General features: G+C 43.4%; 1 protein-coding gene across 1 annotated transcript in view; it reads left to right on the top strand.

Moving 5' to 3' along the window:
* PLEKHA8 (pleckstrin homology domain containing A8) overlaps positions 1-25860 on the top strand; it is a 103996-nt gene that overhangs the window by 56521 nt on the left and 21615 nt on the right. Inside the window, exons 6-11 of the mRNA XM_029589207.1 lie at positions 2670-2710; positions 9469-9510; positions 9626-9780; positions 10877-11054; positions 14958-15043; positions 22872-22930. Coding sequence (XP_029445067.1) covers positions 2670-2710; positions 9469-9510; positions 9626-9780; positions 10877-11054; positions 14958-15043; positions 22872-22930 — 561 coding nt within the window. The remainder of the gene's footprint in view (positions 1-2669; positions 2711-9468; positions 9511-9625; positions 9781-10876; positions 11055-14957; positions 15044-22871; positions 22931-25860) is intronic.

Raw genomic sequence — 25860 nt, forward strand, 5'->3', positions numbered from 1 at the left:
CCTCCGCTCATTCTTCAGCTCCACTGGCCTGAGTTGAAACGGTGGCCTACCACCAGTCTTTCTTCTCGTCTGCTGGCGCCACTGCTGCAGTCCAGCAGCAAGAGTGGGGTCTCCCAGTCCTTTGCATCGAGTGTCACATGTATGATTTTTTTACCCGCCGGTGAGAAATTGTACATGTGCATCTGCTGCAAAGAGCTTCTGTCTTTCAGAGAACGAGTCCAATCTCTGGAGGCTAGAGTGGCAGACCTAGAGGAGCTGAGGCAGACTGAGAGGTATATAGATGAGACCTTCAGGAACATAGTAGCTAAGTCCCAACTTCAGACTGGCAGCCCTGGTGCTGCCTTGGAGGAAGAAGGTCTCATGATCGGAGAGCATCAACCGGGTGCAGCAGGAAATAATCCTGTAGCAAGGACCTGCTTTCCAGGTGGTGCATCATCCTCTTGCACAGAGGATGTGTCTCCCAGGTCTTCTGCCAAGGACGGAAGGGTTAGATCGACCATCATAGTTGGTGATTCGATTATTAGGAATGTAGACAGCTGGGTGGCTGGTGGGCGTAAGGATCGCCTGGTAACATGCCTATCTGGTGTGAAGGTGGCGGACCTCACACGTCACCCAGATAGGATTTCAAACAGTGCTAGGAAGGAGCCAGCTGTCATGATATATATGGGCACCAGCGACATAGGAAAATATGGAAGGGAGGTTCTGGAAGCCAAATTTAGGCTCTTAGATAGAAAGCTGAAATCCAGAACCTCCACGGTAGCATTCTCTGAAATGCCCCCTGTTTCATGCGCGGATCCCCAGAGGCAGGCAGAGCTACAGAGTTTCAATGCGTGGATGAGACGATGGTGAAAGGAAGAGGGATTCAGTTTTGTAAAAAACTGGGGTACCTTTTGGGGAAGGGGGAGTCTTTTCTGAAGGGATGGACTCCACCTTAACCAGGATGAAACCAGACTGCTGGTGCTAACCTTTAAAAAGGAGACAGAACAGCTTTTAAACTAGAACAAAGAGAAGCAGACAGTTGCTCAGCAGTTCATGGTTCAGAGGGAGGTATATTCAAAGGATACTAATGAAGCATTAGAGTTAGGGCATCCCAACAGAGAGGTTCCACTAATAATAAAAGTAGTCCAAGTGCCTATAATTAAAAATTCACCTGTCAATTGAAAAGTTCACCCTGTCAACTGAAAAGCAGAATGTAAATGCAAACAAAAAAAACTCACTTTGAAATGTTTGTATGCTAATGCCAGAAGTCTAAGACGTAAGATGAGTGAATTAGAATGTATAGCAGTGAATGATGACATAGACTTAATTGGCATCTCAGAGACATGGTGGAAGGAGGATAACCAATGGGACAGTGCTATACCGGGGTTCAAATTATATCGCAGTGACAGAGAGAAGCATCTTGGTGGTGGGGTGGTGCTTTATGTCCGAGATGGCATAGAGTCCAACAGGATAAAGATCCTGCATGAAACTAAATGTACAATCAAATCTTTATGGGTAGAAATCCCTTGTGTATTGGGGAAGAGAATAGTGTTAGGAGTATACTACCGTCCATCTGGCCGAAATGGTGAGATGGACAGTGAAATGATAAGAGAAATTAGGGAAGCTAACTGGTAATGCAGTAATAAGGGGAGATTTCAATTACCCACACACAATATCGACAGTTGTTTTCAAGACACAACGAGCACAATTCTCACTAAAAAGACGTTATGCAGCTCTAATTCTTCTTACTCAATGTGCTGTATACAAGATTACTGTTATTATTTATAGGACCATCATCATATTTTAGCTCAAGGTTTTGCCACATCAGGTCGTATTTAATCATTGGTCCGAGTCCAATAACAATAAAGTGGAAAAATGATTTTGTTATAACTCATAGGAGAAAAATTAGTGGAAAAGCCATTTTTCCATTCATTTTTTTTTTTTTTGTTATAACATTGAAATTTCCTGGAAAAGTAAAATAAAAACTGAAAATGAAGGTCTTAATTTATAGTTTAAACACTGGCTGTTCCTGCAAGTAGCCTTGCAATTCTAACTTTTGTTACTGCAACTAATTCATTCCCTGAAGCTTGCTATTGGTGTTTGTGTATCTTGATTAGATTGTAAACTCCATGGAGCAGGGGGCTCTTCTGTCTCTACTCTGCTGCTTAGTTGTGCTATCGCAGTGATAATCAGTAGTAGTGAGTAATACCTTGGAAAATGAGGGGCCTGATAGTCAGTTCCATTTAGCCTGTTAGGTTGGGGCTTAGTTGGCTTAAGTGGTGCCACTCCATTTGAATACCTGGGTGTGGTTACTGGCAGCCACTAACTGGCTAACTTTTTATCTGGCTAAAATGTTATCTGGCTAAGCAAAAGTGAGCCACTTATCCCCCCTAACATAGCTGAATAAATGCTGATATTCAGCCTTCTCTTGCTTTTAGTTAGCCGGATAAGCGTAGGACTGCCATTTTCTGTCAACTTCTTATTTTAATGTGAGCCTGGATAAGTAACGCAAGCAAGGCCTCACTGAGGATGGACGAGCATGGCGCGAGCGTGCCAGCCGTTTCCACAGCAGTGGGCACCTCGCCGTGGTGGCTCTTTGTTTCTGGAGTTTTCTCCACCGATTACCTCAATGAATGTTTTAATTCTACAGTTCTAAACTTTTCTTTTTTTTGTGTGTGTTTGATTGCCAGGCTAAACATCATAAGTGGTCTGCTGGTATTACATCAGACAGGTAAGGAGATTTTTCCTCCATTTGTGTCTTATGCATCTTCTGAGCTGCATATGCTTAACTGCGCTGGATTTCCCTGGTTGGTTCTCCTTAGGCCTTGGTGATAGCGATGCTGATGGAGTGATGACGGAGCAGAGTTCCCCCCCCCCCCCCACACACCCCCGCTCTCTCTCCCCCCACAGGAAATAACACAGTAAAAGGGGCACCAGCCTCCTCCATGTGGTGATCTTCTCTCTTAAGCACTACTCAGCTTCAGCAGCCTCCCATTGGGCCCCACCCCCCTTAAAGGTGGAGGGGATGGGCTGGTGGCAATTCTACAGTACTTCAATGCTGCCGTCCCGCTTCTGTGCCTTTAATGGGTCATTTCTAATGGGATGCTGCTGCTAAGGCTGAGCGATACAAAAAGGAGAAGGCTGCCCCATGTGATGCTCCTGGGCCTGCCCAGCCCAGCCTAGTGTGAATTCTGACTCTGTGCACCATGATGGTTTGCTTTAGCAGCACCTGAAATCCTTAGATATTTTTAGGGAGGAACCATGAAAACAGTAGGCTCAGTATTCGTAGGAGATCAAGGATGTTCAGGCTATTGTACATCTTGTTAAAGGGGTGCTGAATGGTTGCCGGTCAGCACTGCCCTGCTCTGTCAACCTTTTTAAATTTGTGCTATGACGCTAAGGGGGCAATTTTTGAAAACTGCACTTTGCTTGTAGGCAGATTTTCAAAGGGAATTTCCCTTTGAAAATTTGGGACCAGCTGGCACTGCAAGTACTTGGGTGTCCTTGGAATTTACCCCGGCTTCATAGCATGCTTTCTGTTAGCGCTGCCCTCCCTGCTATCCCCATCCCCATCCCTATTTCCATCTCTTTGCTACCCAGGTCACAGCCTGGGTACATTTTTCCACAGAGAGAGAGAGAGTGAGCAATTTTTGGCCCTGATTTTTTACCTGAGGAACTGCTTAGTCACCCGGCTAAAACCAAAGAACGCAGCTAGCTGCAAGAATTTGTGTGAATTGCAGGACACATTGATCATCGACACTTCGAACGCACCTTGCGGCCCCGGGTCCCTCCCGGGGGCTACGCCTGTCTGAGGGTCGCCCATACGTCAATCGCCTCGGCGGTTTCCCCTTTTTACTCCGAGCGCATGGCTGGGGTCCGCAGATCTTCAATATATGCAAATCTATATCATGCATATTCATGATGGATATCCCGAAAACCCGACTGGTTAAATGTGGCCCCAGGAGAGGGTGAGGAAACACTGGACTAAATTACATTTTTTAGTTAATTCAAATTGCAGGTCTGTGCCACCTCGGTTCCTCCTGCTTTTTGTTTGGCCTTGCTGTGTACGCATCACCACCAGGGTATTTTATTTTGTGAAGTACCTGTTAAGTAGTCACATCCCAAAACACTTCCATTTAGTCCTGAGCAAGGAGAGCGGCAGTGCTAGAGGCAGGAATTACAGAGGAGAGCTGGCAAGCGGGGGTGTTTTACATCTGTAAGTGTTGGTGGGCAGCACAGCAGTAAGAGGGCAGTCTGTGGTCCAGCCCTCTCGATCAGAGTGATTCCCTGGGTACAGGAAGATGATATCGCGGGATGAGCCGCAGGAAGGATGTGCCTGGATGGAGGATGGAATTTCTGCAGTTCTGTTTGCAAGAACCTTTTTGTGATTGCTGCTCCTCAAATTCCCACCTTCCACTTGTCTTCTCCCCTCCCCCATGTGAAAACCACCCCAAACAAATGGAAAGCTCTTTCCGCCTGAAATCTTTCCTTTGCAAATAACCCTGTCCGGGTTGTGAGAATTAAGCCTGTTGTCCTGGTAAAACACTTCAGAACGTAACACACTGAAGCTGCCTTTAAAGAACAAATGCAAAAGAGTCTGCTTCAATCGGCTCACCAGTTTTTCTGTATGCTTCAATTATTTTTCAAACACTTGTATTCAAATAATTCAACTGACAATGTTCAAGTGTATGGCTCAAGTGCTGTAACCATACACACTGTATATGGCTCAAGTGCTGTAGCTTAGCTGAGCCATACACTAACTAAAGCAAGGGTAGCAGGCAGGCCTGGCGTGACCGGGGGTGGATATCGCGCATTTGAACTGTGCGGCACACCCGGAGGGCGGCGGGCCAGCAGGAGAGGCCGCGGGGCTGCCAGCGGGAGCCTAACTTGCCAGCATCTGAAGGAGGAGAGAGGTTGCAGGCGGCCGCTGGAGCTGAACCCGATGTCGGCTAAAAATGAGAGGCCCGTGTTCCCTTTTATTTGTGTGCATGCACAGGCACCCGCACTCAGCTTTTCCCACTGGCATACACAACTTCCACTCCTCACCCCTCCCCCAACAGGAAGGCCGGTGGGCCATGGAGGAGCTCATTCCACCATGGCCTGATGACAATAGGAGGCCATGTGTGTGAGCTTGCCTGTGTGTGTCTGTGTGTGAGCCTATGTATGTGTTTGTGTTTGTCATTGTGAGAGCCTGTGTGCCTGTGAATATACCTGTGTGAGAACCTGTGTGCTTGTGTGTGTTTGTGTGCATGAGAGAGCCTATGTGTCACATATAGACTCTCACAGGCACACTCATACACAAATAATGTATCTGTGAGGGAGCGGGACCCTGTGTGAGATAGAGGGAGTGTGTGAGAGAATGAATGTGTTATTTTGTGTATGTATGTAACAGAGAAGATAAAAATGTGTACAGCCCTACCTCCCTCAATCCATGACAATCTCAGGATGACTGGAAATCAAAAGATCCTAGGTATGGATAGCAGAAGATTTTTAATCCTTATTAGTTTTAATTATTGGGTGTAATTTGATGTTTCTGCTCTTTTGAAATATTTAATTTTTTGGGAGGGTGAATAGAACATTTTTTAATTATTATATTTTTTATTCATCAGATGTTTTGAAATATTTTATGGGTGTTTAGGAACTTTTGGATACACTTATTCATTAATTGGTTTGAAATATTTATTCTTTTTATGAATATGATTTGACTATTATGATTGTTTTATATTTCTTGATTTTATTATTTAATGTTTTATGAAAAATGATAATGTTTCTGTTTTTCCATTGTTGCTCTGCATATAGAGGCTGGCTTGTTGTGGGTTCCAGGTCAGTTCTTCTCAGCACATTTCTATTTATACGTTATGATCTCTTTATTCTGTATTTGGTGAGGGTCTGTCTGTGTTCTGCATATGTGACAGAGGTGAGGTATTTTGCTGGCGTGCAATTTCTGTGTAGGGATCTATAGCAGCCTGGTTTCCTAATAAGAGGTTTATTGGTGTTCTAGGGCCTGGAGTAATATATGCAGTGTTATCTTTTCATAGATAAGGTTGTTTTGGTATGGAAGGTTTACTATATTGTAATGGTAATTATGTTTGTTCATGGCTTTCTGAGGCCCAAGCTCACACCCAAAACCCATAACAAAAAGTCTAATTCCATTGGAGCTCCAAGTGTCTTTTTTGCAGTTTGATGGTTGGCCCCACAGCAGTGCATGTAAATATAATATGCATGTTGTAAGTGATATTTTTGCTTCAGAAAGCTACTTTTTAATGTTTTTTCATGTAAAATTTGTTCTAAATGCAATTGTGCATGGCTGTGTTGTTTTGGAGGTGGCGTGTATGTAAGCTGTAAGGTTTGCTAGGGTACTTAATAACTTTCCCTATTCATGGGTTCTGGGGGTGGGGCATGTCAATTTTTAAAAATATAGATTGCAGGAGACAGGGCAGAGAGTGAATGAATGGGGGAGGGGGAAGAACAGTAATTGTTCGTACAGGGCAGCAAAAAATCTAGCACTGGCCCTGATAGTAGAGCGGAAACCTGAAGCATTGTAGGGTAAAGTTACTTTATCTAGATTTGTAATTTTTGTTCATGAGCTTCTGCAGAACCATAATGCATGGTTCAGTTTTACTCTAAAAATGAGGAACTTTTTAGCTAGTTATTTATTTATTTATTTTAGATTAAAGTGAATTCAATTCTCTGAGTAGTTACTAGGCTCAGCCAACATCTTCATATTCCTGGACTTCCAGTTCAGACCAAAGCCCGTTTGTCCCCATAAACATTAGTTGGGTAAAGACAGAGGCCCTTGGTTGAGGCATCGTAGCCCTTCAGTCACACACAGCTAGCGATGTAAAACCAATACAGAGGCTGATGGTACCTTATAGAGTAACTGATTTTATGAGGCATGAACTTTCAAGGAAAAGAGTCCAGTTTGTCTTCAAAAGCTTATACCTTAATAAATTGGTTAGTCTATAATGTGTCACCAGCCTCTCTTGTTTTGCTGCTACAGACTAACATAGATGCTAGCTGGGAGGACATTTCTCAGTTCCTCTGTCCCAGCTGATACAATGGCTGAGGTCCAAAATACAGAATAGCATGCCATAGCGAGAGTCTGATTAGAAAATGAGCTTATTAGGAAGGGGGAAATACCAGTACTTGAAGTCAGCATGACTCTGATCTTCCAGAGAATGTAACCCCCTCGGAAAGCAGAAAGAATTAGAAATCATTTCTACGCCGAAACTGGGACCTTGATGCTTTATAAGCATCAGCAACTTCACTTTCCTAAAAAAAAAAAGCTGCCTGTCCCCATGGACCTTCTCTGTTGAATGTTGGATCTGTGTTGTGTTTAGGATATTGGTCCTAGGTACTGTTTCCTTGGCCTTTTTCGACTATGCTCTGTTTATTTTTCTGAACTTGACTGTTTTTTTTGCTTGTATGGCTGTGATCTTACTTTGCACTTTCTCTGTCATCTGTGTCTGTATAGAAACACTTTTAGGCACCATACAAATTCCAGTTCAAAGCAAAAATGTTCTTGAGCTGTGTTTTGAGACTTTCAACTGACAAGTGTTTTAATGATGCACGAATTTCAAACCTTTTCCATTGGAAAGAAATCAGTAGAACTAGGGGTCACAAAATGAAACTCCAGGGTTCTGATAACTCAGGACCAACACCAGAAAATATTTCTTCATGGAGAGGGGGGTGGATGCCTGGAATGCCCTTCCATAGGAGGAGGTGGTGAAGATGAAAACAGTGAAAGAATTCAAAGGGGCATGGGATAAACATTGAGGATCCCTAAAGGCTAGAGGATGGAAATGAATGAGATAAGTGTGCACAGTGGGTAACTTGCTCGTGTGGCGGTTAACCCTTAACCAATTAACCTTGACACTTTTGATGCAACTACAACATTGCTTTCTGCTTCAATGGCAGGGGGAAAAGGGGAATTGGATTCAGACAACCAAAGGCCCTGACTTTTTTGGTCTGAAGAACTAATAAGCATAGGGGTAACCTGCATGGAGCAGCAATTACTACCCTTAACCAATAAGCCTTGATGCTTTTGAAGCAACTGCAACATTGCTCTCCACTTCAACAGGGGAAAAAGGGGGGAGCTGGATTCAGACAACAACTAATGAGAGACCTAACTTTTAGGATCTGGGGAGCTGATAAACATGAGGGGGTATCCTGCATGGAGCAGCAATTACTACCCTTAACAGAAGGCAAGAGATTAATACCCTTAACCAATAAGCCTTGATGCTTTTGACACAACTACAGGGGAGAGGGGGGTGGAAGAGGATTTGGATTCAGATGACCACCAACTTGGGCCCTGACTTTTAGGGTCTGGGGTATTGATACACAGACATAACTGAAAAAGGACAGGACTGCTTCTAAGGCCAAGTCCATAAGCAAAACACAGCAGTGTCTGAATTTTTAAGAAGGCTCATACTATAAGTGCACAAAGCGGCAGTTGCTACCTTTAAGAAAAACTTTACTAACCTGCTCAGCACGCCAGATACTACCATAAGAAGATTGTTGGGCAGACTGGATGGACCATTTGGTCCTTTTCTGCCGTCATTACTATGTTACCCTCTGTGAAAAATCTCCAAGACGGTGGGCAGATTAATCACCAGACATGTCTCCTGGAGTTCTTGGCTTCTTCAGAGCCTCGTATTGCTGCCTTGGTGTCTCATAGTTTGCTTTTAAACTAACACGTTCTCTTGCAGATTCTTCCTGTTGGTAGGCTTTGTGAAGTGCTGTACTGGGGCAATGAGTTGTGCGCTTGATTTCCATTTGAATTTGCTCTGCCCTTGGTCAGCCAGTAGCTTTTGACTCCTGGAATTTCCTTCCTTCCTGGGCATGTGAGCGCTGTTTCCAGGAGCTGAATCCATGTGCCATGCACAGACATTCTAGGCAGATTTGTAGCCAACTGTGTCTGTGCTCGGCCTCCTTGTCCCTTACCCTTTTGGCTCTGCCCACGGTCCAGCTACCTACTGCACTTGGTTGTTTTCGGGCTGATCTCTTGTGCTTCTTGCCCCTGCCGCTTCTGTTTTCTTGCTGGAGGTTTTCCTGGTGGCTCGATGTCCCTTGGTAAGTAAGGAGACACGTCCACATTCTTGACTTCGGCAGCCCTTATAAAACTGTAATGATTAAGCGCCTAAAACATATTTCAGACTAGATGCAGTGCAAACTTTCCAACCTTAACACGAGTACTTGTTGATCCGAACAAGAGTAAGAATGTTAGAGCAGCGTGTTGACGTATAAAGAATTTTTGCAGTGCCAGGTTGACAACACACACAGATGTTCCTGTGGGTGGTTGTCATTCTAGAGTTTTAGTGGAAAGAGGTGCTCCAGTACAGGAGAAAGAAAGAGAGAACACAATGGCTCCTCTTTATTTTGTCCATCACCTTTGCTGCACAAATCTTTGTTCTCGTCTGCCATTAGGAGAAGGGGCCTTTGGGTTCTAGGTGACATTAATGCAACTCTTTCTCTCTTGCTGTGTTCCAGACATGCAGTAAAGATTCCAGGCAAAGCTGTCAGTTTCATCAAGTAGGTCACACCAGCATCTCCTTTTCTTACGTTTCCTGGCATCCATGAGTGACAACTGGTTGGAGAAATGCTGCATTTAACCCATGGTCGTCTTTTTTTTTTTTTTACTTTCCAGGCAGACAGACTTAAACACCATCTGTGAAAATGGATCTGTCCAAGCAGAAGTAAGATATCATAAGCTCCCCTATGTTCCGAATAGGACGGTCCTGGAGCTGCAGATTGATGGCAAGGGCCAAGGCAAAGCAGAGGACAAGCTGGCAGGTGAAAGAGGTTGGTGAACGGTACTTCACTTCTTACGAAACTGAGGAAGATTGTGCTCAGACCAAGAGCAATGTCACCCGCTGAAAAAGTCAACAACCAGCGCAGCCATTAAGAGTTTCTGATTGCTTTGGGGTTAAAAATTTAAGACAATATTCTAATTTCCTGAAGTGATTTTCCTCATGGTACATGGCGGACAGGGGAATGAGGACCAGGAGGGGAAGACGGAAGGCCTGACTGCTATTTTGGTCAGTCAATGACATTTTGCCCTTGTTCTTGTTATAAAAGACTTGGGCCATTTTTTAAAATGTTGGTTCCTCCCATTCCCCCTTTGTTGCAACAAGGATGAGCCTTCTGCGAAAGCCGGCAGCCGGCGCACTGTTCTAAAAAGGTCTCAATTAAAAAAAAAACAATGGTTAAGAATTCATTTCATTAAATGTCATGGCTTACAGCAGCTGTGCTTGGCAGTAAATGCCCCTGAACATCATTAGCGGCCCTTCTTTCAGCTGAGGGATGTCTTATTTTGATTGGTTGGCAGTTATCCTGTGGGATTGGCTACTAGTGGACAGCATCGATTACATAGGACGTTAAGGGGGAAATCCTTTTCTCCTGATTGGTTGCTATTTCATGTAACTCTTGTGGAACATTTTATTGTTCAGGCACTCCAAAGCCACTTCAGCATCTTAGAACAAAGGAAACAATGACTGAAAATAGTTTTGGTATCATACTGCCTTAGTTAAAAGTGCCGGGTAGAGCCAGGCCAGTTTAGTGCCTGGAAAATCTGGGATCAAATGAAACTGCCTTGTGTTGTGCATTATGACTCTGTGATTAAGCAGCTTTCACAGTGAAGTGTGACTTTCTGCTCCTTCTTACAGCGGCACATCTGGCCACTGGTTACGCACCCCCCCCCCCCTCCCCAGTGAATAACAGCCAGTGCACGGAAGAAGTGAGGGCAGGGAGGAAGCGAGATATATTCAGCACAGGGCAGGGCTCTAAATATATATTTTACAGTGTTAAAACATAGGGCAATACAAATCTTGTGTACACTACCCTGAGATCAACTTGATGTAGGGAGCTGATGATAAAAATGTTATTCCTTAAATATCAGGTGACGAAGCCACAGAAGATGGGAACAGCAGTTCTGTGTCAGGAGAGAAAATCAGTGTCAGTGACTCGCTGCAGAGCACGACGGAGTCTGCAGAGGACGAGGCGGCATCTCATCAGCAGGAGGCTGGAGCGAGAAGCGGCAAAGACCTTCAGACGTTCTTTAGTGCCATGAGCCACAGGTATTGCAAAGCCCGCGCGAGGACAGAACTGGAGGGATTAACAGCAAAGGGAGCATATCACAGAGGGATTAACAAAGGGAGCATATCACAGAAACAAATGTAGCAGCATGTCTACCTCCTCAAATGCAGATATACATTTTTTTGCAGCTCAGTGCTTTTGCTAGTCACGCCAGAGCTCGTCTGCACTGAACTGTTGTCCACGCCACGTGCGACAGGTGTAGTAGTTTAAAGTAGAGCTGGGGGTTCTCAAGAGAAGAGAATCTGAGAGAAAGCGGAAGTGAAAGCAAGATGAGACAAGTTCAAGGAAGTGAGGGGGGGGGGGAGGAGGGGAAGGCAAATGACATTGAGGGAGGAGAGGCATTTGGTACCAGGGAAGGAGGTGAGAGAAGGATGTTGCAGTGGGAGGGTCAGACGTGCGCGCACAATGCTGGAGAAAGTGAAAAGTAGGCTGACAGAATATAAGAGTCTGTGTAACCTTGAGGAGGATGAAAAAAAAATAAGACCGAGAGAGAGTAAAAAAATATAATGAGAGGGAGAACAGAGGAAAGAAGCAATAGTAAAACGCTGGGAGAGAGAGTAGGAAAGGCACATGAGGAGAAAAAGGGAAAAAGAAAGAGAAAGAAAGGATAAACCTGAAGTGTCAAAATGGCAGGCTAGAGTCAGGACGTGCTCGGGGGCACAGAGAGAAAGATAGACACTAGGAAAAAAAAAAGGTGGCAGTGGGGCCTCTATGCCGGGTGTTGGTGAGGCTTTATTTCTGGAGTATCGTGTCACGTTCAGGAGTCTGTACTTCCAAAAGGACATTTTGATAGCGTGGAAGCAGGCCAGAGAATGACTATCCAAATAATTCACACCCTACATTCTACCCCATAACCTCAGTGAGACGAGGCTTAAAGAGCTAAACACGTATACCGTAAAATAGAGGGGAAGGAGAATATGATTGAGACATCCCAACACCTCATGTGTGTAAAGGCGCAAGAAGCAAACATATTTCTGTAGAAAGGAAGGTACCCAACAAGAGGATATAGTATGAAGCTCAAATTGAGTAGATTGGGGAGTAACCCCAAGGAGATATTTCTTCATAGAAAGGATGCTGGAAACATGGAGAGGTAATAGCATTTATAAAAAGCATGCGCTATGCACGGAGTATAGTTAGTGGAGGAGACAGAGATTAAGTGGGCTCTATGGCATTGCAACAGGAAGGAATTTGAGGAGATAAGTTGGGCCTTCCAGTTCTTATCTGCTGCCATCTTTGTTTCTTGTTTCTCTGGATACTCTGCTGGGAGGCAGTCACTGCTGTCACTGTGGATTCTGTTGCAGGTAATTTATAAAAATGTGCCCTGTACACTGCTAGAAAGAGTGAGGTTAGTATTCAGAAAGCTGCCGGGTGTCAAACATACCTGGGTAAAGTTATTCTACTGAATATTCAGTCAAAGTTATCTTCTGCTGAATATACCCAGATTAAGTTATCTGGGTAACTTTGCCGCCCACTGGCTTACTGAATATTTGAAACAAAAATGTCATGAGCTGTAACAGCCTGATTCCCCCATCCTTCCACACCCCCACATAAAAAAAAAAAAAGCTCATTGTCCCAGTGGCCGGATCCTTGAATTCCCCTTCTTAAAAATTTGGGGCACCACCACCCCCTCCTCAAACCCCTAAAAGCCTCCCAGTGCCCCAACGGGAGAAGGAGAAGCTCTTGCCTCCCTGCATGGGGCAAATAACTGCATGACAGGTACCCAGCACCCAGATGTTTATTTATTCATCTCACTCCAGCCAGGACTGGTTGTTCAGTCAGGGCTTGAACCCTTCGTTGACAGTCCCAATGAGATTTTTTCAGTGAGGCCCAATGAGTTTTCCATGCTCAAAAAACCGAGTCTGTGGGATGGGCATTTGTAGGAGATGAAGGCCTTATATTGCACTTTGTGAAATTTTGCATGATCTAAATTGTTTCTCTCTTAACTTCTAATGTTAAAAATGACTTGTTTCCTTCAGTGTATTGCGAAATATTTATAAACTACACAGTGCAAGTTTTGAAAATCCTCATAAGAATTTCAGAGGGCCGCATAGCAAAAGAAGCTCTCTGCACATAAGAGTATTACACAGACCTCCAAAACAGGGAAAGGAGGTGGGTTCAGTAATGAGGCATCATTGTAGATGACTTCAGTCTATTAAATGAGAGCATAAGTTAACGCGCAATAGCCAAAAAAACAGTGGTCCTTAAAATGGGTAGAACCAGCTGGAAAGACTATGGTAGACCTCTGCATTAGAGGGAGCTGATATTCCCCAGTAGAGGAAGTGCATGATTTGGTGGTGTGTTTAGATTCGATGTTTAGTCTAGAAGTGCACATCACCAAGGCTGTCCAGCATGCTTTCTTGAAGCTTCGTCTGGTGAAAAAATTGCAGTGGTTCCTGGATTTGCAGACATTTAAATCTGTTGTCTACCACTTGGTTGTTATCCAGTTAGATTATTGCAGTGTGCTGTGTATGGGTCTCCGTTTGAGGCTCACTTGCAAACTCCAAATGGTTCAGGTGATTCTGGGCAAGTCCAGGAGAGAACATGTTCTCCCTCTGCTGCTTGCCCTTCTTTGGCTCCCTGTAATGACCTGGGCTAAGTTCAGCTTGCTGTCTTTGGTGTTATGGTGCATTCAAGAGAATAACCCAGAATTCCTGCTTAATAAACTAAGATGGTATATCCCAAGTTACAATCTTAGATCGAGGCAATAGACATTCCTGGAGGTTCCTTCTGTCCATGATGTTCATCTGGCTAGAGAGCAAGAATCTTCTCATTGGCAGTGCCGACGCCCTTCAATGATCTCCCTTTGGAGCTCAGACTAGAATAAAATTTACATATGATTTAGGAAGAAAGTGAAATCCTGGTTATTTTTTTTTTACATGTATGTGTGTGTGTGTATATATATATATATATATATATATATATATATATATACACACATACATACAATTTTATATATATATATATAAAATTGTTTTATATTTCTTGATTTTATATATATATAATTGTGTGTGTACATACATGTACAGTATATCTATACATATGTGTGTGTATGTATGGTTGTTTTGTTAGATTTTATATTATGTGTTCTTTTTAATATGTCTGTATTAAGTAATCTACTTTCATTATGTGAGAGGAGGAATATAAATAAAAAAATATAGCTAGAGGTATAGATATATGCTTTGCTTTTATTATGATGGCTTGAAATATTGTGCACTACTTTGGTCAGCTGGTTCTGCTGGGGATGCGGTCAGTACAAATAAAATAAATAAATATGTGGCCTGGAGCTTACCTGCTGAAAGCTCAGCTCTTTAGTTGGGCTTATATTTTCACTTTTCCTTCTATGTAAAGGAAAAGCGGAATATAAATCTAAATAAATAAATAGTAAGTAAGGACCATATCTCTATAATCTCTAAATGTAAAGGGGTTAAATATCTCTTCTTTTCTCCACGCAGTGCCACTCTGTTGAAGAAAAACGGTTAAATAGCAAATTATCCAGCCACACAAGGCCGGATTACTTTAGCCTGTTCTGAGGCAGGCCTAAAGCCGTGAGTCATCCAGCTAAATGCCTTTGAATATTGACCCCGAAGTAACTGTAAACTGGTAAAAGTGCATTTTCTAACCAAATTTGTATGAGAGAGAGAAACGTTTATAACTCTCTACAGTTCAAAAATAATTATTTTGTCTTTGTCTTCCAAAGGATTTAAACAGACTTTTTAATGCAGGCCAAACCTTCCAAACTGACCAGTGCTAATAAACAGAGGGGTATGAGCTGCTTCTTAGCACGGATGGAATAATTACAAGCCCTGTGTGGGATTGTGAGAGTAATTTTGTTAATTGTCTATAATTCTATTCTAGCTTTTTTTTTTTTTCTTTTTTTATAATAGATTCAGTGATATTGAGCTTCAGGAAGACGATGGCATTCCCACAGAACTGTTCCTGGATTCCTGTTATGCCATTGTGCCTGTTCTAGGTAAGGCTGTTGCATCATTTCCATCTTGGGACGACTATCACATCACTTTGTTTCACGAGGCATCTTCTTGTTTCTTTTATTTTTCTTTGGAAGCATTTAGGATGGAGTGTAACAAGCCACCACTCTTACATTGGAAATTTGACAGGAAAATAAGAGGGAGCTAGGAAGGAGTGTACGGTGAGCAGTGGATAGGGTGCTGAACATCTGGGATCTGGTTTAAAGGAAATGCCAAGTCATACGTTGCTTTCAGTCCTCCTAGCTCAGTTCTCTAATTCTGTTCGTAGAAGATTACTGTGTCTAATCCAGATCCAGATGGATATGGGGGCAAGTAGCATAATGCGTTTCTGGAATAATATATCTTAGTACTTTTAAAATGGTTTTTTTTTTTGTAAAAGGCAGGAGGTTTGTTAGTATTATGTGCACTTCTGAAATCTGCAAAATATACAGAGAGGGGTGTTGTTAGTATTGGGTGCATGGGGGCCCATGCCCCGAGTGTCTTCCTCGGTGCTCCGAGTCTTCTGCATTTTCAGTTGCTGGTGGAGTAGAAGAGGTGCTATGGAGATATTGGTGTTTCCCTGCAGCTGGTGGTCAAGAAAGAGAGGCCATCAGAGGCTGTCAGCATATCCCTGAAGCTGATGGCCGAGGAAGAGGAAGAGTTCCAGAGTATGTCTGTGTCTGTGTGTGCATGCGTGAGAGATGTTAAAAGTTTGTGTGCTCTCCTCCAGGCTACAACAAGCTCAGGGTGATTGGAAATCTAAAATTCCCAGGTAAGGAGAGTAGGGAATTTTTTTTACCCTTGTTAGTTTTAATTATTGAGTTTATTTTTTTCTTTCTGCTGCTTTGAAATACTTTACTGGTACGTGGTAATTTTTTTAAACATTTTTGTATGTGTTTTAATTATTGGATATTTTATTCATCAGCTGATTTAACGTATTTGTTCTTTTTATTGGTATGGTTGGTGTTTATATTTCTTGATTGTATTTGATGTTTTATGAGAAATAGTGATGTTTCTGTTTTTCCATTGTTGCACTGCATACAGAGTTTGGTTTGTTGCAGTTTCTAGTTCACTTTTTGTCTGCACGTTTCTGTTTATGGGCTTTATTCTGTGTTTGTGAGGGTCCATATGTAGTACTTCCCTCCCACCAGCAGGGGCCCTCGGTGGGCCAGGTTACCTGCTGTTCAGTCCTCCAAGTCCTATGGCATGGAGGTCCTGCTGGTAGCTATGTTCCCTTCCATTTTCAGGGGATAAAAGTCTGCCTCACAGTGGGTCCAAGTTCGGTCCTCATTTTGGCCCTCTCTCACTCTGCCTTGCTGTAGTCTGTCTGGCCCTAGTATTTCGACCTTCTGATCTGTATCTTTATTCTGTCCTGTTGTTTGTTCATGTTCTTTTTGACCTTGTATTTGGCCCAAGTTTGTGACCACCTGGTTTTGTGCTTTTGTCTTGCCTGTTGCCTTCTTGTATCTGTTTTTGTTCTGTGTTTGTCTAGTCCTAGTCCTGTCTTATTTGGTGGGCACCCTTTTGTTCCTGCCTCTAGTTCAGCCCTGCCTGCCCTTGTGGGTACCTTTTTAGTTTTTCTGTGAGCACCTTCTGCTAAGTCCTGCCAGCCACCAGAACCTGAGAGCTCAACCCGCAGGGGAGGTGGCCTGTGCAGGCAGAAGATCCTGGTGCCAGGCCAGTCCTGTCCTGCACAGCCTGCCCTTCTTCTGCTCTGAGGGTTAGCAAACCCCGACACCCTGCCATCACAGTATTTGATGAGAGTCTTTCTTATGTTCTTTATGTAAGACCGAGATGAGGTTTTCTGTTAGCGTGTAGTTTGTGTATAGGGATCTATAATAGCTTGGCTTGTTCTTGTTTCCTAATAGGAGGCGTATTGGTGTTTTAGGGTCTGGAATAATATTTTCAGTGTTGCCTTTTCCTGGGTAGACTTGTTACTGTTTGACTCTGGCAGTTACTATGCTATTGTATGGCAGGTTTGCTATAGGCTCTGAGTACGTTGTTTGCAGGGTTTTGAATTATTACCCAATGTCACAGAAAGGTATGCTAATATGTTGCTGCCCAGTGAAGTGACACCAGCGTTTGAATATTATTTTTCTATGGTGAGTGGTAAGGGGCAGTATCCTTTATTGAAGGAGCTTCTATGAACGCAGGGTATTGTAGAATTTGAAGTGCAGGGTTTATATTGGGATTCGTTCCTATCCTGTACAGACTGCAGACTGCCCTCCCATAGAGAAGAATTTTATTGATTAATGTTCTTGAATAATTTTAGTGGTTGTTTTACTAGATGGCTGAAACTGGCCAGGGGTTTCTTTATTGCATAGAAGGTCCATCTGTCTAGAGATACCACTGACATGCATGCCCAGCACTTTGTGACAATTAGGAATGTGCATTTGTTTGCAACGAAATAGGAAATAAAGACGATATTTCCTATTTTGTTGCATTTCAGGGGGGCTGACAAAACGAAAGAAAAACCCACTAAGATGATGTGGGCCATCCATTGCTCCTACCATGTGACAGGGGCCGACCAATGGCACCGGTAACCCCTGTCACATGGAAAGGGCAAAGAGCCACTGGCGCCATTTTGATTATTGGCAGCCAACGGCCTGAGAGGGGGAGACTTTTGGCAAGTCTTGGGGGGGGGGGTCGGGAAGGGGGGGGTTATAATTAATTACATTTGAAGAGATGGGGGGGTTTGGGGGGGGGGTTTCGGGGCAGCCGAAAAAAAATTGGCCCGAACCACGGGAAAACGAAATTTCCTGCGGCGAGCCAATTAACGAAGGCCAAACCGAAAGTTCGGCTGAATCAGATCTCTAGTGATAATAGTGCCAAATGTTTGTAGCGGTGCCTCCTGCTTTTTGAGCAGGGATATCCCATCTCCATATGGAAAAAATTAAGAGGCGGGTATAGAGAGAGCTATGGGACCCCAAGTGGGATCGAACTAACTGGATGGTTTTCCTGTCACAGGTCATATAGGATGACTCCCCGATGAGAGCTGCAGGGGAATGTAGAATAGAGATCATTCAATATTTAAAAGTGAGATGTCTAGCTATGTGTTTTTTCAGGATTGTTCTGGGGAGAGGGGAAGCTGCTGATCGTGATAAGTTAAATTATCAAAATCATGGGGGGGGGGGGGGGAAGGGGAAGGCTTATGGGCCTGTGCCCGGGATCTTTTAGGTACCGAGCAATGACTCTGCAGCGCGTCCAGCAGCCTTTTAGTGTCCCAGTAGCACAGTGCTCTCTAATCCCATGCTGGGACAAAGACAAGGACCCCTTCCCTTCAGAGTGCACCTCTACTACTCTGTTATGTAAAGAAGAAAAAAGGGCCTGGTATGAATTAGGAGTCATCAAACCGAATAAGCTGAAATGTAATCTTCAATGCAGGGCAGTATTTCTGCCTTGCAGGTTGAATTCTTTTTGCTGTGAAATAAATTTAAAAACATAGAATGGAAGTTAAAGACAATACAACCCATCCAGTCTGCCTCTCCATGCCTCCTGCTCAGCTTCATAGTCCTTTCCTCCCCCTCAGAGATCCTCTGTGCTTCCTCCCGTGCTCTCTTGAATGAATTATTTTATTTTTATGTATTTATATTCCGCTTTGTAGGCACATCGAAGTGAATTACATTCAGGTACTATAGGTGTTTCCTTGTCTTCAGAGGGTTTACAATCTAAATTTGTCCCTGAGGCAATTCAGGGTGAAGTCGAAGGGAGCGGCAGATTCCTTGGTTCGCAGCCCATTGCTTGAATCCAGGGATGGCAGACTCCAGTCCTCGATGGCTGCAAACAGGCCAGATTTTCAGGATATCCACAGTGAGCACGCATGAGAAAGATTTGCATCCAGTGGAGGCAGTGCATGCAGATCTTTCTCATGCATGTTCATTGTGGATATCCTGAAAACCTGGCCTGTTTGCAGCCCTCGAGGACTGGAGTCTGCCATCCCTGCTCTAATCATTAGGCTGCTTCTCCACTCCTGAATTCAGATACTGCCCTTGTCTCCACTGGGAGACTGTTCCATGCATCCACTACCTTCTCTGTAAAGAAATATTTCCTAAGATTACTCCTGAATCTACTCCCTTTCAACCTCATCCCATCACCCCTTGTTCTAGAGTCTTCTTTCCATGGAAAGAGGCTCACCTCCTGTGCATGGAAACCTGTGAGATATTTAAATTTCTCTATCATATCTCCCCTATCTCGCCTCTCCTCTAGGGTGTACATGTATAGATCTTTAAGACTATCCCCATATGTTTTAGATTGAAGATCACTGATCATTTTAGTAGTCAGCCTCTGGACCACTTCTAACTGATTTATAACCTTTCGAAGGTCTGGTCTCCAGAACTGTACACAGTACTGCAAATTAGGTCTCGCCAGAGACTTACACAGAGGCAACATCACTTCCCATTTCCAGATGGCTATTCCCCTCCCTATGCACCCAAGCTGCCTTTTGCCGTTGCCTTATCTACCTTTTTGGACACCTTAAGTTCATAAGATATGATCACACCCAGATCCCGCTCCTGTTTTCTGTACTGAAGAACTTCACCCTTGGGTTTTTGCAAAACAAATGCATTACATTTTAGCTCCCACACTTTTAGACCATTCCTCAAACTTCACTGTATCCCTCCTCATGTTTTCTACATCTTCCAGTTGCAAAGCTTGGCATCTTCTGCAAAATGGCAAACTTTTTCTGATAACTTTTCCGCATTGTTAAGCACGAAAATGTTAAACCGAACCAGACCAAGGAGCCATTCCCGCAGTACACCACTGCAAAACCTCTCTTTCCTCAGTGTGAATTTCATATACCACTACCCTTCATTCCCTCCTATTCTACCAGTTTCTTTTCTAACCAATTCAGTCACTTTAGGGCCCATTCCAAGTGTGCTCCCTTTATAAATCGCTTACGAGTAGCTGTATAAAAGGTCTTGTTGAAATGTAAATACATTCTATGCTAGAGCTCTCCCCTTAACCTAACTTTGTGGCCACCTAGTCAAAGAAATGGATCAGATTCATCTACAAAGACCTACCTCTAGTAAAACCATGCTGCCTCGGATCCATTGATCTACTCACCGCCGAGGTCAGGCTATCCAGTCTGCAGTTCCTGGAATTCTCCTTACTTTCTCTTTTGTAAAGAGACACCACAGCCACCTTTCTCCAGTCCCTTGGAACCACTCCTGACCCTAAACAATGTTAAAGAGGAAGTTTTCATATTTTTAGTTTAGTTTTGATTTAATTTAGTTTATTACTTGATACGCCACATTTCATAAAGCCATCAAAACGTATATCACATAAAATAACAGAGAGTAGGATTAAATGGGCAATTTTCTCAGTGGAAGGGAGTGGACAGTGGAGTGCCTCAGGGATCTGTATTGGGACCCTTACTGTTCAATATATTTATAAATGATCTGGAAAGAAATCCGACGAGTGAGATAATCAAATTTGCAGATGACACAAAATTGTTCAGAGTAGTTAAATCACAAGCAGATTGTGATAAATTGCAGGAAGACCTTGTGAGACTGGAAAATTGGGCATCCAAATGGCAGATGAAATTTAATGTGGATAAGTGCAAGGTGATGCATATAGGGAAAAATAACCCATGCTATAATTACACAATGTTGGGTTCCTTATTAGGTGCTATAACCCAAGAAAGAGATCTAGGTACCATAGTGGATAACACATTGAAATCGTCGGTGCAGTGTGCTGCGGCAGTCAAAAAAGCAAACAAAATGTTGGGAATTATTAGAAAAGGAATGATGAATAAAACGGAAAATGTCATAATGCCTCTGTATCGCTCCATGGTGAGACCGCACCTTGAATACTATGTACAATTCTGGTCACCGCATCTCAAAAAAGATATAATTGCGATGGAGAAGGTACAGAGAAGGACTACCAAAATGATAAAGGGAATGGAACAGCTCCCCTATGAGGAAAGACTAAAAAGGTTAGGACTTTTCAGCTTGGAGAAGAGACGACTGAGGGGGGATATGATAGAGGTGTTTAAAATCATGAGAGGTCTAGAACCGGTAGATGTGAATCGGTTATTTACTCTTTCGGATAGTAGAAAGACTAGGGGGCACTCCATGAAGTTAGCATGGGGCACATTTAAAACTAATCGGAGAAAGTTCTTTTTTACTCAACGCACAATTAAACTCTGGAATTTGTTGCCAGAGAATGTGGTTCGTGCAGTTAGTATAGCTGTGTTTAAAAAAGGATTGGATAAGTTCTTGGAGGAGAAATCCATTACCTGCTATTAAGTTCACTTAGAGAATAGCCACTGCCATTAGCAATGGTTACATGGAATAGACTTAGTTTTTGGGTACTTGCCAGGTTCTTATGGCCTGGATTGGCCACTGTTGGAAACAGGATGCTGGGCTTGATGGACCCTTGGTCTGACCCAGTATGGCATTTTCTTATGTTCTTATGTTCTTAATTAATGTTTAAAACACTACAATTACATAATACAAAACCAAAAAAATATTTGATGCAGAGTGTATCAAACAATAAAATCAGAACATTCAATAAAACATAGAGCAAAGTACACAAAAGGTACCGTACCATTGCAAATGTGATTTTGGGTCGAGATTATGTGACTAAACCAGTTTCCTTCACCAGCTGTGCACTTCCAGGCATAGGATCTGTTAATCTTGAACACAGGCTTGCTGCCTGGTTCTGCCGATCACGCCTTTACTCACAGATAGGCTCTCTAGTAAAGAACCTCTGCATTGTAGCTGGGAAACACTGCAGTTGGTGGTAGTTTATCCAATAGATATACTTAGGGTGAATTGGCAAGATTGCTCCCCAGAGCTGCATTGTTACTCAGTGGTGTTTTGTCAGTGTAGCACTCTTTGCGTTGCTTTGGGTCATTTGTGCCTCTGGTATTGACGCATCGATTTGCAGTGAAAACTATAAAGCTGCAGTTTTACTGTGAGTCCAAAGAGTGACACTGTCCCAGGAATGCCTGAGAAAGTTCAAGCAAATGTAGCCAGGGTTCACATTGACGGAGCGCTGTCTTTTATTAGCCGCAGCCTACTCCTGGATGCCAGGGATTTGAAGTTTGACAAAGAAAGAAAGCACATTCCAACTATTGTGAGAGCCGACACAACTGAAGGCCATGCTAAATCACAGGGCAGTAATAAGTTGCAGCGCATAGCTCTTACAATTCATCACGTTCACTACATCTAGCAGGAAGTGGAGTAGAGAAGACAAGACTATCTGAGCATCTGGACGGGATGCACTTGTTGTCACCTACTTTCTTGCATCATAGATTTTGTGGGAATATGGTGGTTGTTCATGGGGGCAGTCCTGGCGTGTTTAGACCTACCATGAGTGATGAGTCTTAATTTATAACCTTTTTTTGTTTGTTTTTTTGGATTTCGGAAACCAGGATATAGCTTTCTTTTCTCCCTCTAAAACCCTCACACAGCTGAATTCATTGAGAAGGATTGCATAAGGAGGCACAAACAATTACATTTTTTTGATGGCGGGTTGAGGAAGGTGCAGAGAGAGAGTTACAAAGAATTTAATGAGATTTGGTTGTTTCTGCTTTGCATGAAGACATTTGCCCTTGAGTTTGTTTCCATGAAAAGTGCTGATGAAATCATATTAAATAAATAAAGCAACATTAACAAGTCATTTAAAATCTATTTCTTTGGATATGCAGAAGTAACTTTTTTTTTTTCATAAGTAGTTGGCTAAGGTAAAAAAACAACCCATCCTAGTTTGACAGTTTTCACTTTCAGTGTGGTTATTGTTCCATGTTTTAGTTGTCTGCCATTTCATGGATGTGGAAACAAGCCATGCTTTGTGTAATGTACCTAAGCGCTTTGTTTCTCTTATTTCCAGACAAGCTTGGGCCCACAGTCTTTGCACCTGTTAAAATGGATTTTGTGGGTAATATTAAGGTAAGCTTTGGTATCTTTTCCGTAAATAATGTACCATCTGCTTTATGCTGATGAAAACTTTTTTTTAAAAGTATGCTTAAAATATTCCAAAATTTGGATGCATTAAGGTAAACGCCGACTCCTACATAGTTGGTTTAGGCTAAAACATGACCAAAGATTTGACAAATTCAGCCTTCTTCAGATTGCCTAACAGCTCTCTCTGCATGGTGCTATCAATGAAGGTGAAAAAACACTATGCGTCTACACCAGAGAAAAAATGTCCTTCCTAATCCTCAAATATGGTGCTTGGCTCAGAATTGCTGTATTAGCACTTTTCCCCTGGTATGTAAGCCCTGTTGTCATACCTGCCAATCTTTTCCCCCTAAAATCTTGTCTAATATACTTGTGATTTGGCATTTAAATATATCACTTTCCCTGGTAAAGTGTTGCACAATGTCACAGTGACCAAACTGGTACACTAGAGGGTGAATTTTCAAAGAGTAATACGTGTAAGAAGCCTGTACTTGCATAATCAGTATTTTTATAAAAGTCAGAAGTATGCGCGTACTTTGTTTCGCATTCTCATATATGTGCAAAAACAATAGGTGATCTACGATCATTCTGGGGCAGAGCCAATAGCCAGCGGGTAAGTTGTATTTTATAAGAGACTTATGCATATACAGTGATGGAGTAGCCTAGTAGTTTGAGTGCAGGAGTAGCCTAGTGGTTAGAACAGTGGGCTATGAACCAGGAGACCAGGGTTTGAGTCCCACTGTCACTCCTTGTGACCTTGGGCAAGTTACTTTATCCTCCATTGCCTAAGATACAAACTTAGGGGGTCATTTTCAAACGCTTATTGTGTGCGAAAAGTCCCTTTTCGCTTGCGGTAGCATGCTGGGGGTGGAGTCGGGGCAGCGAGGAGGCAGATTCGGCGGTGTCTTCGCTGGCGGCGATAAGGTAAGTAACGTTATTGTCGCCAGTAGCACACCCAATAGCACCACTGTGAAAGTTCACGGGAAGCTAATGTTCACGGGAAGCCAATGTGACTGCAGGACAAGTATGATGTGATTTTGTAACCTAGCACCTGTTAGCACTTATGGAGCTGACTTTTGAATAATTTGTGTGCATCTTAAAGAGCCTTTGCTGGAAGATTGCCAGCTAACTTATATGAGCCATTATAAAATTACCACATTAGTAGGTAACTTTAAAACAACTTTATAACAACTACACACGGCAGCATCAGCGGGGCCTGGACGTACAAGCTAGTAGTAATTATTCGTAATTTACTAAATAATGTAACATCCCCATGGATTGCTGACACACTGAAAATTTGTACCCCAGCACATAACTCTCTGATCACCAAATCAGAAAGTATTGGATATTCCATTTCCTAAATGTGCACACCTGGCCGAGAGATGAGAATGGATTTTCTCTACACCAGGTCCCTCACTATGGAATTCTTTGCTCATAGCTATTAGGGTTGTACATTTGTTTTAACCAAATTTGCAAAATTGTACAAATAGGGACCCATTTGTTTAACTCGAGGGGCCCCTCGAATGAAACTAATCTTATTTATTTAATTTGGTTAAAACTTCCGGTTAGGCCTACACTTAGGCCCGAAGCCAGGGCATAGGCCGAGGGCCAAAGTAGAGACCTTAGCCTAGGCCTGAAGCTGGGGGCTTGGCTAGGGCATAGGCCAAGGCCCAAAGCAGGGGTCGCAGCCTAGACTTGAGTGTGACACCAAGGTCTTGGCATAAGCCTGGGCCGATGCCGGGACCTTGGCCAAGACCCAAGGAAAGGCCCAGGCCCTCCCTTGAAAAATTAATTACCTGATCTGTCCAGAGGCTGGGTCTGGACACCTGAGTCTTGGCCTAGGCTGGAGCCCGGGCCTAACCTGGAGACCGGAGACTGGGTCCCAATACCTGAGGCTCTGCCTAGGCCTGACGCCTTGGCCTGGATTTGATGCTGGAGCCCAGCCCAGAGACCGGGTCCTGATGCCTTGGCCCAGGTCCATCAGCGGGGCCTGCACCTCGGCCCAAGGTCATACCCAGGACCTGTGGCCAGAGCACTGGCCACAGGTCCTCTTTTTTTTCCTTCACAAATGACCGGGGTCTGTTGAGGAGAATGTTCTGGAGTTCATTTACTATACAGGTGGAACCCATGGATAAGTTCTTTCTGCCGAAAGTTGGTTTTAAGACTGCGGGTGGGATTTAGGAGAGGAAGCCAAGGCAACTACTCCCAAAGTTGAAGGACTGGCCTAGTGGTTAAGAGCAGCAGGATGAGAAACAGGGAAGCCAGGGTTCAAATTCCACTGACACTCCTTGTGACCTTAGGCAAGTCACTTTACCATCCATTGCTTCAGGTACAAATTTAGAGGTAGATTTTTAAAGCCCATTGTGCGCATCAATGAGGAGATGCATGCACAAGTTGGGCTTGCGTGCACCAACTGAATTTTGGAAGCTGCCCAGATGCGCGTATCTCCTGCAGCGTGCACATTTCACTCGATTTAAAAAAGGAGCATGGGCAGGGCGTGGGCATTCTAGGGTTTGGCCAAAAGATTTGCACGTAAATACTTTTGCTCCTTGGTGCACCCCCAGGTCCACTGCCGCGTAGGTTTACTTCTGCTATGGAGAAAGTGAAAGTTTTTTAAAAAAAAAACACAGCCATTTTGGAGGGGTTTAAAGGGTCTGGGGGTAATTAGGGGGAGTGGAAGCTATTAAACTAGGGGGGTTTCGAGGACCTAACTGAAAACTGGGCAAACCGATGGACGAACTGGTGAAACTGGTCATTGCGTGGATGCGCGCCCTTTTTAAAATACTCTGACTTGCCCGGTAGAAACCTGATTTACATGGCTGGGTGCGCGCAGACTTAAAATTGTGCACAAGTGTGCCTGCTCTGGCTATTTTATAACATGCGTGCATGTTATAAAATGGCCACCTATCTGGACTCGC

Source organism: Rhinatrema bivittatum, chromosome 2 (assembly GCF_901001135.1).
Source record: "Rhinatrema bivittatum chromosome 2, aRhiBiv1.1, whole genome shotgun sequence".
Lineage (NCBI taxonomy): Eukaryota > Metazoa > Chordata > Amphibia > Gymnophiona > Rhinatrematidae > Rhinatrema > Rhinatrema bivittatum.